Source organism: Seriola aureovittata, chromosome 5 (genome assembly GCF_021018895.1).
Source record: "Seriola aureovittata isolate HTS-2021-v1 ecotype China chromosome 5, ASM2101889v1, whole genome shotgun sequence".
Lineage (NCBI taxonomy): Eukaryota > Metazoa > Chordata > Actinopteri > Carangiformes > Carangidae > Seriola > Seriola aureovittata.
In genome coordinates, this window is record NC_079368.1 from 24,848,013 (window position 1) to 24,863,719 (window position 15,707).

The 15,707-nt window shown below is 41.1% G+C and overlaps 1 protein-coding gene across 1 annotated transcript in view; it reads left to right on the forward strand.

Annotated features, from left to right (window-relative positions):
- Positions 1–15,707, forward strand: part of dock8 (dedicator of cytokinesis 8) — a 53,447-nt gene that overhangs the window by 35,463 nt on the left and 2,277 nt on the right. Inside the window, 17 exon segments of the mRNA XM_056376344.1 lie at positions 505–687; positions 924–1,050; positions 1,498–1,588; positions 1,745–1,841; positions 2,528–2,662; positions 2,993–3,145; positions 5,685–5,843; positions 5,945–6,045; positions 7,353–7,545; positions 8,177–8,320; positions 9,066–9,197; positions 9,525–9,659; positions 10,043–10,132; positions 10,916–11,152; positions 11,271–11,414; positions 12,523–12,629; positions 15,342–15,512. Coding sequence (XP_056232319.1) covers positions 505–687; positions 924–1,050; positions 1,498–1,588; positions 1,745–1,841; positions 2,528–2,662; positions 2,993–3,145; positions 5,685–5,843; positions 5,945–6,045; positions 7,353–7,545; positions 8,177–8,320; positions 9,066–9,197; positions 9,525–9,659; positions 10,043–10,132; positions 10,916–11,152; positions 11,271–11,414; positions 12,523–12,629; positions 15,342–15,512 — 2,399 coding nt within the window.

A 15,707-nucleotide genomic window follows, 5' to 3' on the forward strand; every position in this document is an offset into this window, starting at 1 on the left:
GGTTTTTTAACGTGAAACATATTTTCATATACACAAGTGATGTTTTTGATTAAATGCTACAAATATTTGACGTTGCTTCTGCTGAGCTTCACTCAGTCCTGATGTGGAACAGATACCTGGAAACCAGGTTCTAGGTGAGACACCTTGAGCACTTGGAGGTTAATGACTACATTTATCAAAGGTGCCACACAGTGAAGCAGCAGTGGCCCTCTATAGTAGCGATTCATCATCACACAAATGAAGGTAAATCAATCTGCAGTAGATTTAACGCCTATTAAGGGGACGAGAACAATACTTCACTAAATCCAGTGAGAAAGAACTGTCCCGCCATGTTTGTGGTTTAGAGAAGCTTGTGAATTATATAGGGTTGCTTTGACAGATACACTTGTTATATACACTCTGCGTATAATGGGCAAAGAGAGTGCAGATGCTCTCTCTCTTCAGTGAGAGGCACATTATACTACATCATGCTGCATATCTGTCTCTCTTCTCTCCCCTTCCCAGCATGGTAAATCCGTAGCCACCCTGGCAGCAGACACCAGTCGCCACCTGTTGGTGTGTTTCCTGTGGGTGATGAAGAACGCTGATAGGAGTCTAATTCAGCGCTGGACTGTAGACATGCCTCCTTCACAGCTCAACAAGCTACTGGAGCTCCTCACTATCTGTGTGTCCTGCTTTGAGTACAGGGTCAGTTTGCTCATTTATTGACTAGTTTTGCAATGTTTTGTGTCGGTGCAGTTGCAACAGTCAGTTAAATTCATTTAATGTTCATAAAAACACTTATGGAAACTCTGCATCAGGCATGGCTGTGTATTTGTATGTCTTGTCTGCATGTGCATTGATTATTACAAAATATTCCAACTCTATGCACGTTGTGTTTGCACCTCGTGAACATGTGTGTATGTGCGTATGTGTGTTTGTAGGGTAAACAGAGCAGTGATAAAGTGAGCACCCAGGCCTTACAGAAATCTCAGCAGGCCAAGCTGCAGCTGGAAGAAGCCCTGCTGAGAGGAATGGGAGCCCGCGGGGAAATGATGAAACGAGTTGGAGGTAGAGCACTTCCCTGCACTTTAAGGGACACAACTTGGGATTGCTTTTCTGTCGCATTTAGAATTGCAGTATTTCAAAGTTTTGCACATGAACTAACTAGTGAGCAAACTTTCAAAATCTTATCAGTAGTTTATAAATGGAAAGAACAAGTCTCAGGTTACTCAATCTTCCTGTGATAGTCAGGAATTTTGAAATAAAAATGTACTGTGGTAGTGTACTGTAGAGGAAAAAGTAAACATTGGATCACTGTGAAAATATAGTTTAAAATTGTCTAATTTTTATCAACAATCTCTTTCACAATTCATATGATTTTCTATTTGCACTGCAATAAAATAAAGTTCATGGGTTCTAGTGATACTGTTTAGTGCGTTATCTGTACTCGACCTAAAGTACATAATAGTTTTCGTACGAGCTGATGGTGATGATTATCTGCTTTTGAACCCTTAGCAGGAATGGATAGGACCATGGGCCAGAGAGAGAACCTGCGCTGGAGGAAAGACCTCACTCAGTGGAGACAGACCAACGATAAACAGGATAAGTATGTTATGAGAATTGTGTCTGTCTGCTTCCTAGTTTATTTTGCTTCGTCTGTGCCTGGCTGCCTTTCTCACAGCCTATCTTAATCTATATGTATTTTTTTGCTTTCTTTCTCTTCTCTCTGGATATGTATCTCACTTTCATCACCTTCCATTAGGACTAAAGCAGAGTTGGACCAGGAGGCTCTGATCAGTGGCAACTTGGCCACAGAGACCAACCTCATAGTGCTGGATCTGCTGGAGACCATCGTACAGGTCAGACAACACTGCCCATTACCTGAACCCATGCAGTATCTTCCCACACTGTGTGGACTGTTACAATACAGAACATATATTTTATGTACACATAATCCAGCCCAGCAATAACTACTAATTTTCTCATGTTGTGGTGTTAATATTTATTATCTTACACTATATTATAAAGTTTTTGTAATATTTCATCTGCAGTGGGTGGTAGTGCTTTCAAGCCATTTCTCAATGACGGAAAGTCAACGAGAAATTATCTTTCATTAGCAAGACCTATTAAAAAATCGATTTATGTGCTTGCATAATTGATGTACCAATAAAGTTCCTCACTGGGTATTGAAATGGTCCCGGTTCAGCTTTCTTTAGAATGGTTTGAAAGCACTAAGCCAAACCAGAGAAGTCTCATATAGTGTGTTATCACTTTGTGAATCACCATAAAACAGAGGAAAAAACTGTTCGCGTAACACAAAGACGGCTCAATAATACTGTCCACACACACAGCGCTTTTTAATCTTGGCTCAAAACATATGATAGACTGCACATTAAGTCTTTGTGTTGTAAAGGTCAGTTGTGTACTTTCTATCGATCTAAGCCCTTAAAACATTCGCTTATTGCTCTCAAGTCCCCAGCTCATCCGCAGGTGTTGTCATATGTCACATGTGAGTTGTTCATTCTTCCATCTGTCTCACGTCCAGGCGGTGCCATTAGCTGAGTGTAAGGACAACGTGGTTGGCGGGGTGTTGAAGGTGTTGCTCCACTCACTTACCTGCAACCAGAGTACAACTTTCCTCTCTCACACCTTCAGCACACTCAGAGCGCTTGTTGTCAAGGTACTTTCATTATGAGATGTGTGTGTGTGTGTGTGTGTGTGTGTGTGTGTGTGTGTGTGTGTGTGTGCGTTTGGGTGCTTTTTGTGACAGTTCAGGAGGAGGTGTGTGGGTTGATATGTTTACATGAGCAGTATCTGTGTCTAAATTAAATGCTCTTATTTGTTTGTGGGGGCGGAAAACTGCTGATACAAGCCAGATTATTTATATATATATGTGCCTGTGTGTGTGTGTGTGTGTGTGTGTGTGTGTGTGTGTGTGTGTGTATCTGTGTATGCTACCTTGTGTCTCTGGTATTATATTATTTGTCTGCATGTGCATGTTTGTGTGTAGTTCGGGGACCTGCTGTTTGAAGAGGAGGCGGAGCAGTGTGCGGACCTGTGCCAGAAGGTGCTTCAGTACTGCAGCAGCCCTGTTGATGAGAACAGGAGCCAGGCCTGTGCCACCCTCTATCTCATCATGAGATACAGCTTCAATAATGCCAGTGTAAGCAGACACACAAACACACACACACACACACACACACACACACACACACACACACATAATCACATAGAAAAGATGATCCTGTGTTTATGTTCCAATGGGTTGTAAGGACGCGCGCACACACAAAGCAAATGTCGGGCATGTGTTACCTTTCTGTCAGATAAAACCTTATCTAACATCTGAGCTTGCAGAAGAAATTGCATTTATGTCTATAAACTTAATTTAAGTGCACATGAGAGTTCAGAATTGCTTATGATACATGTGTTCATGAAGACACACAGAAGCAGGGAGTCACACACATCTTATCCCATCTTCTCCGCTTTTCCCCTCCTGCTCGGCTTTAATGTCTTTTCCATGTCTATTTTGAGCGTGCCGCAGAAAGTTTCTGCTGAAGGATGTGTCTCCGAGTAGGGAGCAGAGAGATATGTCACTGTCTGCCTCCCCATGTTCCTACCCCTCTTTAACTAATGACAGCCAGACCTCTGTGTGTGTATGTGTGTGTGTGTGTGTGTGTGTGTGTGTGTCAGTACATATGTATGTGTGAATGTGTAAGTAGTATATGTGCATCAAGGGCAGGGAAAGAGAGAGCGAACGTGAAAGGGGCGGAAAGGAGGAGATCATGATGAAGATAGAGCAGTGTTTTTTTTTTTGCCAGAGGTGAAGCAGTGATGGAGGGAAGTAAAAATGAAAAAATAGATAATCGAGAAGAGACAGATCTGAAGGAAGGAAGGTTTGGGATAGAGTATCTTCTTTCATTTTCTCTGCTGGTTCGATAACCCCTGTTGCAGTCGATATTTCCTGTGTTTACAGTCTGTACTTTTTAATGAAAGTCAGACACCAGCCTGTGGAGCATGCTTGCGCGCGCACACACACACACACACACACACACACACACACACACACACACACACACAATATCTCCAGTTTAAAGAGAGTATTTCCCCTCTGCGTGTCCCAGCGTATGTTTGTTTATATGGTGTATACAAATGGAGCTGTGATCTGAATTAGCGTAGCAGCCGTGTGACTCATTCATACAGAACTTACTCTCCTCTTCCTTTGTTTACGTTTTTATCCCTTCATCCACCCTCCTCTTGCTCTCTTGTCTGTCACACACACATTTTTTTCCCTCTCTCCATCCCTTCAATTTTAGACTGTGGTAATAAAAGGAGAAAATACCTTTTTTTTTTTCTTTTTTTTTTTTTTTTTCCTAGAAATGGAACAAATCATAAAAAAAAAATACAACAAAAAAAAAATACCTGTGGTTAAAATGCGTCCAATTATGGAAAGGTTGGAAATAAAGCTAAAGGAAAAGAGACAGATGATAAAGAAAAACAAAGAGGGTTATGTGTTGACTTAAGCTCATTTAGGTTACCATTGAACACACACACACACACACACACACACACACGCACACACTTGTGCACGTACACACTGAGTTAGAGGGCAGTGATGGGTGGTTAGGCTCTGGCTCCATGCTCAGTTGAACAGAATGGGGCCGTAGAGATGATCCATGGGTGATTATGTCTCTGCTAATGGGAGATCATTTCCCGCTTAGCTGGTCATGCTGGAGATAGATGGGACTTCACACATACACGAGTACACACACACTCTCTCTCACACATGCACACGGCCCTCACTGCAGAGGATGGAGGGGTGTTTGTCAGGCCTGTTATCTCGGACAGGTAGTTTGAAAAAGGGAGAGACGAGGCAAGGGACTGAAAGTGAGGAGAGAAAACAATAAAAACAGGTCGAGACGAAAAAGATTTTTTTAACTGAATGTTAGAAAATCCTCCATACATCCACACACACGACAAAGTACACTATGTAAGCATTTTGATTTTCAATTTATTCTACAATTTATTTTACAAGTATGTTCTGCTGGCCTCCTGATATGTTCCAAGAATAGAGTATGTTTGATGAAGTAGTTCATTATTTAGAATGATTAGCTCTGCCTCTATACAGATATAGATATAGATACAACATCAACTCACAGAATGAGTGGTACGAGTTGCAAGGAAAAGCAATATTAGCATTTGTATGTCCTATATTTTGCTTTTTTTTATTGTATAATGTAAATTATGTGATTGAGGACATTTTCAAAAACTATTATGAAATTTGAAGCATGTACCTCGGACCTGCCGATGGCCTGTCTCTGATAGAGAGCCTCTTTTGCTGAAGTAGATACATGCACTGGCCATTATTGGAGGTTTTATGGTAGCTGAGCAATTTAGGGCAAAATGTAGTCATAAAGGGGCAGAAGAGGGAATCGTCCTATTCATGCAAAGCTGGATTTGCCTCTTATGTGTAAATGTGCTATGTCTAGCCATTGAATATATTACATTTCCTTCTTTGGCTTGAAGAGAAGGCATCAAAGGGAAAAAGTTTTCATTGTGGAATCTGTGGAAATCCATAGTTGGATGATATTCGTCCTTACAGAGCTTCAGTTTCACACTAGAAATGTGCACTTTGTCTCGCTGTATGAAGCAAACACTAAATGTGAAACACTGACATTCACCGAGGTCCCCTCTCTCTTGGTCAGAACTTCTCACGGGTGAAGATGCAGGTCACCATGTCTCTGGCCTCGCTGGTGGGCAAGTCATCCGACTTCCAGGAGGAATACTTAAGACGCTCGCTCCGTACCATCTTAGCCTACGCAGAGGAGGATACTGAGATGCAGAACACTCAGCTGCCCTCGCAGGTACAAAACAGTACACACAATCGCACAAACATGCACCAAAACTACTGCATTACATCGCTGATATTGATCATATTGTGGCTCCGCTTCGTCTGTGTCATCAGGTGGATGAGCTTCTAAGAAACCTGAACAGTATTTTGTCGGACACAGTGAAAATGAGGGAGTTCCAGGAGGACCCTGAGATGCTCATGGACCTCATGTACAGGTTAGAAACAAAAAGGCTGTCTCCTTGTTTCTGTCTGTCTCTGGTGTGTCTGTCTCTTAATGTCTCCCTCTCTCCTCTCCTCTCTTTCTCTCATCAATGTGGTTTCTCTCTATGTTGCGCTGCTGGTTTCTATTTCTCTGTGGTCGGGGCTGTTTTGCCTCTATTTGCTGCCCTCACTATGGTAACCATGTGGTAGCAGTTTAGTCTTCTGATCTGGCTTTGTGTGTATGCAGATGCAAACAGTGTGTGTGTGTGTGGGTGTGTGTATGTGTGTGTATTTGAGTTTGTGTGTATGTGTGCGTGTGTGTGTGTGTGTGTGTGTGTGTGAAAACACTGAGACAAAGAGAGCATACATGTGCTGTATGTTGATTTAGGCACTTTACCTCAACATGCTCTAATGTCACCTACATGTATCATTTATCATGCACCTTTCTGTTTGAGTTTTGGTCGCAGTGACCTGGTGAGTGTCTGACAGTCGTGCAGAATGACTTTACACATTTACCTACACTCACCCCAGCATTTACCTCCAAGCTCCCAAACACACACAGGTCATTGATGCAAAAAACATTTGGTCTCCAGATGCTTGAATTCATTTGTAAGTATAGTACAGTGACTCACCTGCTTTAAAAATACATTTCATGTGTTCAGTGTTGTACACGTATTCCAGTATTGTTAGGCTAATGATTATTCATACGTTCCATGAACAGAAAAACATTTTCCATGTTTTTTGTTCACGATAAAACCCACTGATCTGCTGAACTCACTCTCATGCACACATTTTGTTTTGGGATATTTGCTGTCTATTTATCCATATATTGTACATTTATGTATTTATGCCTATACTGTAATTAAATTGACTCATCTGCTTCAGCTCAGGAATATTAATCGATCTCCCTCATATTTTTTTTACATTACAAATGTGTTAAACTTTTATTTATTTATTTAGTTTTATTTTTATTTCTGTTTTTTATTCCAAAATATATGGCTATAAATGATGTCACTAACATTTGCAGCATAAACATTTCTGCAGTTAATCCACATCTTTAACTACCACTGCACCACCTGCATTATCTTGTCTATGTTTATTCGTGAAGTGTGTCACAGTTTTCTTAGCCTGTTTATGATTTCTGTTTCTAAATATTGTTGCAACTTAGTTTTTATACAGCCTTTTTGGCTAAGTCATTCTTGGGAAAGAGATTTTAATCTTAATGAGGCTTTTACCTGGTTCAATAAAGGAAAAGGAAAGAAGGAAAAAAAAAAAAAAAAAAAAACAACAGACAAATACCCTCCTGCTCCTCCCTCCCCAGGATAGCGAAGGGCTATCAGACATCTCCTGACCTCCGTCTAACCTGGCTGCAGAACATGGCAGAGAAGCACAGCAACAGGAAGTGTTACACTGAGTCGGCCATGTGTCTGGTCCATGCTGCTGCCCTGGTGGCCGAGTACCTCAGCATGCTGGAGGATCACAAGTACCTGCCTGTTGGGAGTGTCACATTCCAGGTAGACAACACAAATATTGATATATTCATAGGAATTAAAAGTAAACACATGTTAAAAAGAAAAAAAAGAAAAAGAAAAAAAAAGAGCAACTATTACGCTCACACAAAATAACCATTCATCATTTGTTTGTTGTGGCTGTCGGTTGGTTTGTTGAGCAGAGGCAAACCCTCCCCTCCACAACACACCACATCACACATCTCCCCACGGATTACTTCCAAATTTGGTTGTGCGTGTCCAGAGGGGGGAGCTGTACACTCATAACGTCAACATGTAAATATGGTCCCCTGGTAGCTCTGCTTAACACAATACCTTTGAAGATGAGAAGGGGGGGGGGGGGGGGTGTGCTCCTGTGGGAACATGTGAACAGTCTGTTCCTCTGAACTGAAAACAAACAGTTATAACAGTATCTATGATGATAGTGTCATCAATGAGCTGTGTCACACACAAGACCTCTGTGGCGCTCTGGTACAGGACGCTCTAACCTGCAGCAGTCAGCAGGTCATTGATTGGATGGTCATCAAATTAGCTCCTTTTCCCACTGTAGGACATGTCCTTTTAAAGCCAGCCACGTGATTGATTATTTGATTAAGAGGGCTAATTGATTGATTAGCTGACTGATTTTTCTCCTCAGAACATCTCTCCCAACGTGCTTGAGGAGTCGGCGGTGTCGGATGACATCCTGTCCCCGGACGAGGACGGGGTGTGTTCGGGACGCTACTTCACGGAGGCCGGCCTGGTCGGATTGCTTGAGCAAGCTGCTGAGCTCTTCAGCAATGTGAGACAATGAAGCTGCACCGATTCTCTGATGTTTATGTTTAGGGTTAAATGTAAAAACCCCTATCTTTGTCCCAAAGCCCTACTACATACTAATTCTTATCGAGTTTTCAGTGTGGTGAATGAACTATACTCAAAACAATGTATGTTTTTTGAGTGTGCCGTGGATGGAAACTATTCTCCCATTATATAATGAAATCATGGAGTTTCTCACAATTGGGAAAACTAAAAGTGGGGAAACTAATTTTAGATGTCAGTGAAACAGCTTCAGGGACATATAGTTCTTTGCAAAACATTTTGTTATCTCATTCTGATTTTAATTGGCAGTGTCATTCTAAAGTCGCAGTTTGGTTGCCATTTCACTTTTCATGCATTACATCATTTCATGCTAATATTTTACAGTAAAGTCTGCTGATTTCATTTCTAACTGCTATTTTAACAATTTATTAGGATGATTTACATAATTATATAGACACATATATATACATAAATATATTCCGTGTCTTATTTCACTACATAACACTGAGTGTGTTGCGTGTAGTCCAAGTGGGCATTTAAGTGGACCAAAGAACCACCGAGTTCATTGTTATAAGTTACAGTGGGTAGTATGGCTTTAGGACTCAGCAAGTGTTTGGACGGTCGTACCATAGAACATTTGGTTTATATTTTTAGTGTTAAATGCAAATATTTTCTCTTTATAAACTGTATATGGTCATGCTAACCAGCAGTAATGGCTGTCTCATCAGGGTGGTCTCTTCGAGGCAGTGAATGAGGTCTACAAGATCATCATACCAATCCTAGAGGCTCACAGAGATTTCAGAAAACTGGGATCCACTCATGACAAACTACAGAGAGCCTTTGATAACATCATTCAGAAGGTAATAACTATATGGTGCTGTAGGGGCTCCTTCATTTATATAATCAATGTTAACACAGAAATTAGAAAACCAGTAAGATACTGTAGTGGATGAGGTATATAGAAGTGTTAAAACGAAAAAAAAAGACATTTGACATTATTGCGCTCAACAGTAAGAGTTTTTTTTTCAAAGTTTTTATAGGTATATCAAGTTTTTAAACTAAAGTCTTCAAAGTGTTCTTCACAGTAAAGATCCCATAAAAAGCTATTACCATAATGAGAATGAATATGTTACTGATGTTATACTGATTAGAGACTAGTATAAAACCTTCTCTGTGTTTCCCTGCAGGGCCATAAGAGGATGTTTGGAACCTATTTCCGGGTGGGTTTTTATGGGGCCAAGTTCGGCGACCTGGACGAACGAGAATTCATTTACAAGGAGCCAGGGATCACACATCTGCCTGAGATATCGCACAGGCTGGAGGTACAAATGTGTGACTGCGGTGGAATGAAAGGAGGGAAAGAAGGTGCCTGACTGGGCTGGTGAAATCCGATAATGACTGAGAGACTCTTGAGTGAACAGAATGACTGAGGGCAAGACTCACAATCATTCATTTGTTTTTAATGATTTTCTTTTTTTAGCGAGCGTGGAAACCTTGGCATTCATTTACATGCTTAAAGGGAGAAATAACGTCATGAAGAGGAATACAATGTCAGCCTCACCCTTGGATTAAATAACTCAGTTATATACTTATAGCCTTGAGGGACAGTGAAATCTGTATAACATTTACCAAGAAGCTCATACTAGACTATAACTATGTTATGGGCGATAATGTATAGTAACTACACCGTTTCTCTCACTCCTAGAACTTCTACAGCCAGTGTATGGGGGAGGACACGTTGGTGATGATCAAAGACTCTACACCAGTGGACAGAAAACAACTCAACCCCAACAAGGTAGGAGACCATAATGTCACACCACTGATTGCTACTACAGGTTTGTCTGTACTGTCATTATTACACAATGATCTTAATGGCTAAATTTAATCTTTGCAAATACTGATTTTATGTTGCTAACATTAGATAATAAGGAAATAGTACATTTTGGTTATACTTCGTGAACACAGAACCAAACTACAGTGGAGTGTATGTTAAGTAGTAGGTATGGTAAGCATGGATTATAGTATTATAAACAGTAATGGAAATATTGATATATGTACAGAATATGTGAAGTTACAAAAAATGTATTAATTTTAACAGGCAGAAAATATCTAGACAAGAAAAATCATGTTATATACAGATACAGTATTAGTATTTCCTAACGTAGACATGTAAAGAACGAGCACATTTAGAATTATGCAGAGAATTGTTGAAAGGAAATGTTAAAAACTGTCTGATGCGGAGAACAAATGTGTGTGTGTGTGTGTGTGTGTACACGAATAACAACGGTCCTAAAAATAAAGATTAGTCCAGAGGGGAGGAATGCAACAATCAGCCTAGAACAGTATGACGAGGCACTGCACTGATGTGTCTCCCTTCAGCATCCTCCCTGCTGGCTGAGGCTAAGGCTGTTAAGAAAGGCAGCACTGTACACTCTGATGGCTGTTGGCAAAATAAATAAATACATACATACATTAAAAAAAAAAGAAAGAAAGGCAAAGCAAAAAGCACAGAGTTTTTATCACAGCTACAGCCTGGTTTTATGAATAAAAAACAAACTAAACCACCCCTCCTCTGCAGGCATATATCCAGATCACTTACGTGGAGCCCTACTTTGATGACTATGAGATGAAAGACCGGCTGACAAACTTTGAGAAGAACTTCAACCTGCGGCGCTTCATGTACACCACGCCCTTCACCAAGAGCGGACGGCCACGTGGCGAGCTGAACGAGCAATACAAGAGGAAGACCATCCTCACCACCATGCACGCCTTCCCCTACGTCAAGACTCGCATCAACGTCATCCAGAAAGAGGAGGTAAGAGCCAGACTCACGGTGTAGAAGATATAGTGGCTTTTAAGACCATTTCTCCACATTTGTCGCTTGATGATTGCAGCAACAGATTTGAGCAGTATTATCTGACTTTTGCTTCCAGTTTGACCTGACTCCTATTGAAGTGGCCATAGAGGACATGCAGAAGAAGACTAGAGAACTGGCAGTTGCCACACACAGAGAACAGCCTGATGCTAAGATGTTACAGATGCTGCTACAAGGCTCCGTGGGAGCCACTGTTAACCAGGTAATATATGAGCATTGCAGGGATTTTGTGAATGAAGGCACTACTTCCATATTACACTACTGTCTGTCTGCTGATATTATAGCTTAGATGATCTCATACACGTTTAACCAATAGTGGCTGCTCTCTTATCATACATGGCCCTTTTGTCCCCTGAGTGTTCCTTCTTAATGTGCAGGGGAAAAATAAACCAGAATAATTTACCTCTATTTGTCTTATCACATTTACAGTTTCCATTGTAGTCTGCAGGTGGGAGACATGACAGTGATCACACATCAAAGCCTTCACCTCATCCATAACCCTAATCCTTCCTTTGCTTTTCCCCTGATTTTGTTAAAACGTCAATTCATGGCCCCTCTCCCTTTCATGTCCCTGCTGCACGGCATGCTGAACCGGAGGTCTCTTTGATCTGATAGCTTCCAGGTCCTGCCAGCATGGTGAATGTTGGAGTAATGATGAAGCTAGCTACAGCGTCTCCGCTCCCTCCCCATATGCTTTATCTTCCAGCGTCTAATCTGACAGGTCCCTCGCTCCGACCTGATGGTTGTATACATAACGCTAATGCTCAGCAACTCTGTAAACATATAACTCTTGACTGTAATCAGCACAGGAGACTGGGTTTCTGTGTCTGCGTCCACAGCTCTGTCACGGAGGGACTGAGGCCCAGGCCAAATGCGTTTATGATGCTAATCAGAGCTGTTTAACTGTGCCTGTCGTGATGCAGGCGCTGTGCAAGTGTGCTGTGGTTTTATGATGGATATAAGTTAAGCTAACAAGATCTCATACTGGGCAAATGGGAGCCAAATGGTGGGTGTATGCGGGCTTAGCTCTGACATTAGCCATGCAGGAGGCTAATCATTGGCTCCTTCTCTGATCTGATGTTTAGTTCAGCATCTTGCCCTTTAGCTGCATCAGGCATTCAGTTAGTAAGTCATTTCCCCCTTTCTGAATGAGGGGCATTCTCATCTCTCCTTTGTCCACATACTCTCAAACACTTCCTCTCTTACCTCCTCTCTTTCCTTCCTCCACTCTGTTTTTGCTTTCTCTTTCTTTGTCTCTCTAACTCTGTCTCTTTGTTTTTATCCCTCCTCTCTCCGCTCCCCTGTTGTAGGGCCCATTGGAGGTGGCCCAGGTCTTCCTGAATGAGATCCCAGCGGACCCAAAGCTCTTCCGTCACCACAATAAACTGCGCCTGTGTTTCAAAGAGTTTATAATGAGGTAAGATGCGATCAAAGAAACACCACCTTGTGACAACACACTGTACCAAAGTTATGCAAAAATGAGGAAAAACATTGCAAAAATAAATTTTTTCACGGTGAGCCATAAACCTAAAGGAGTTCACCAACTATTTTACTTGAATTTGCATTTCTTCTCTTTATTGTTACCAGTGGCTGGCTCTGGCTCAGTAGGTGGAAGTTTAGAACAATACTTCAAAGGAATTTCTGAGTAGGAAATGCAGTATCTTTGTGAGACTCAACTTAGAAGAAGTGAAAGTCTTCTCCAGGATGCTCTATGTATACACTATTACTGGTGCCAGCGGAGGAAGATAAAAGAGCCGAGTGTCAGTCAAGATGCAGAGATGGAAGTGATAATTGCCACTAAATAGCAAAACAGATGATAGTTAAAGGAATTAAACAGGTAAGGGGATTGTGAATGAATATGACCCATTGTGACAGGGGATATTTTTTTCATTTCCCACATGAAGGTGGAGGATTTTTCCTCATAATATCACTGAGCTGTTTTTTCCTCTGAAATTGCAAAGGTTTATTGTTCCCAAGAGTTTCATTATATTTTGAATATTCAGAACATAATTTAAACCATCCTACTCACAGCAATGTGTCTGAGGATATGCTGTTTTTGTGTGCCGTGCATGTAAGCGTTTGTGTATTGGTGTGCGCGTGCATGTGCGTGCCATTTCATCTTCTGGGCGTGTGCTGTTTGCCTTCAAAAGGTGGTTTTCATTTTCTAACCCTCATGTCACATTCCAGCTGCCTTGATTGCTACAAGCAGGTTGGCAAATATTTACTGTAATTTCAGAAAGGTTTATTTCCTATTCTAAATCCAGGCAGGATGGCACTGGACCCTTTGTATGCCAATCTTCTTGACAGTGGCTTTCTTATAAAATCCACTCAGGAAAACACTGTTCTCTCTGTTGGTCATCTTTTTCTCCACTGAGCTGAATCTCTCTCGTCACATACAGAATGCCCCCCTCAGGCAGCAGGCCAAACATCCAAACATGTCATCTGCTGTGCAGCTCGTTACAGTAAACACTGATTTTTAATTGCTTACTCATTACTGTGAGCCGATGCACTGTAATGTTCAGGGTAGGTCCATGCGTTATCCATCAACTTTGCAATCGTTAGAATATTCTTACAATATAGATACTGTACGTATCACAACAGTGCAAATTTATGAAAAACTGTGGTGTGCTTCTGTGCAATATGATAAAACTCTACTCGCATGTAAAATCCAAACCTGATAACTTACAGTATTTTGTTGAATTTTATTTATGATGATCTTAGAATTATAAATTTAGACAGCTAAATTTTATTAAACCATGACATAATCTTGTATTGTCATGTCATATGATTCGACCAATACACTCACTCACTGATATATGATAGAATTATTCCCTGGTCCTGGCGCAGGGGCAGATAAGCCTTAGAAAAATGTATCAAGATATTTAATTACTGTCTAAAATAAAAAGCAAAGCAAAAAAACAGGAGCAACCAACATATCTTCAAGAAAAGCCCTAACTGTACTGAAGTCAAGAGGAAAATCCATGACTTCTCTTGAGAAATCAGTCAGCACAGTTGTTCTGCGAAAGGAGTCTCGGATGCTACTGTCACTTGTTTTAACTAGTGTATTTATTGCATTTCTGAAACATATTTTCAGATTAAGGCTTGAAGAGAGGAATGTTATGGGTGCTTGATTGATAGGAGTCGCGGCCTGTCACAGCCTGCAGTGCTTCGGATAATCTACTTCTAATATCTGACAAAGATGAATATACAGGAAGAGCCAGCCGATCATATAAATGACTGGAGAAAGCACTCTTATGTAGTCAGTTCATAAAAAGAAGGCACCCAAATATTGTAGATACTCATCAGGAGAACTCCTATTAAACACTTCAAACCAAGTCGGATAGAGAGCTACAGATGTTTTTATGGCTAGGGAAAATCCTTTACCCTTGAACTGTCATTAATGCTCATTACCCCACGTGTTTACTGTATACTGTTACATGACATTACAGTTTCCATATTACCCTCATTAAAAGCTAAGAGATAAACTCAGGCATGTGTTTGCAATCATCCCCGTCTCTCTGATTTCCTGCAGACTGCCTTGTATGTTGGCCATTATACATGTCATGATAGAGGACTGCGGGCAGACCCTATGTCTGACCTTTTCTTTTAGTCCAGCTCAAATCTTGTGGTACTTTATCATACGGCATTCTCCATTTTCCACCACATAAGGGAGAACGAGATTTTTATTTGTTTGGTCATTTGTGAGTTTTACCTCTGCTGCTCCTGAAACTGCATTTTGAAACAGCCTCATGGGTTATTTACAGTTTAGCTCACATTCTAGCAGAGGTCCTTGGAAAGCTGTAACAGGCATATATGAGTTCCTTACAGTCAAGTACATTGTTAACTCATTTAGTGTTCTGGCTTGCAAAGGAGTCCAATTTATGTCAAGTAGTTACAGGATGTTGTTAGCATGAAACAGCACAGTGCATTTCTGAAGGTTTGAGGATAGAGAGGGGATTACTGCAAGATTGGTTTACATAGAATCATTGTTGAAGCTGTTCTTCAGTCTGAGGTTATTGCATTACAAAGGTCAAGAAGTACACTCAGCTCTTTTTTCATCTCATGCAATGTCATTTAAGAAAATGGATTTTGAAGCTGATTCCAGAGAGCTGTGCTCTCTGTCCCGTAGGTGTGGTGAGGCAGTTGAGAAGAATAAGCACCTGATCACATCAGACCAGAAGGAGTACCAGCAGGAGCTGAAGAAGAACTACAACCGCCTGAGAGAAAGCCTGAGGCCGATGCTGGAGAGGAAAATTCCTGAGCTCTATAAACCCATCATCAGGCCTCGGCTGGAGAACAGGTAAACAGACCCACCAAGTCAAAAGGCCAATACTGCTTTGACAAGAGAGACTGAGGTGGAAATAAAACACATACCATTGATCTTTTCATCACTATGATTGCTGACCCCAAAGTAAAGTGACAACAAATGGATTCGAGCAGAGATCCATTCACACTGTCAGTGTCACCTTTAGAAATATTGATAGCTGAGGCAGGG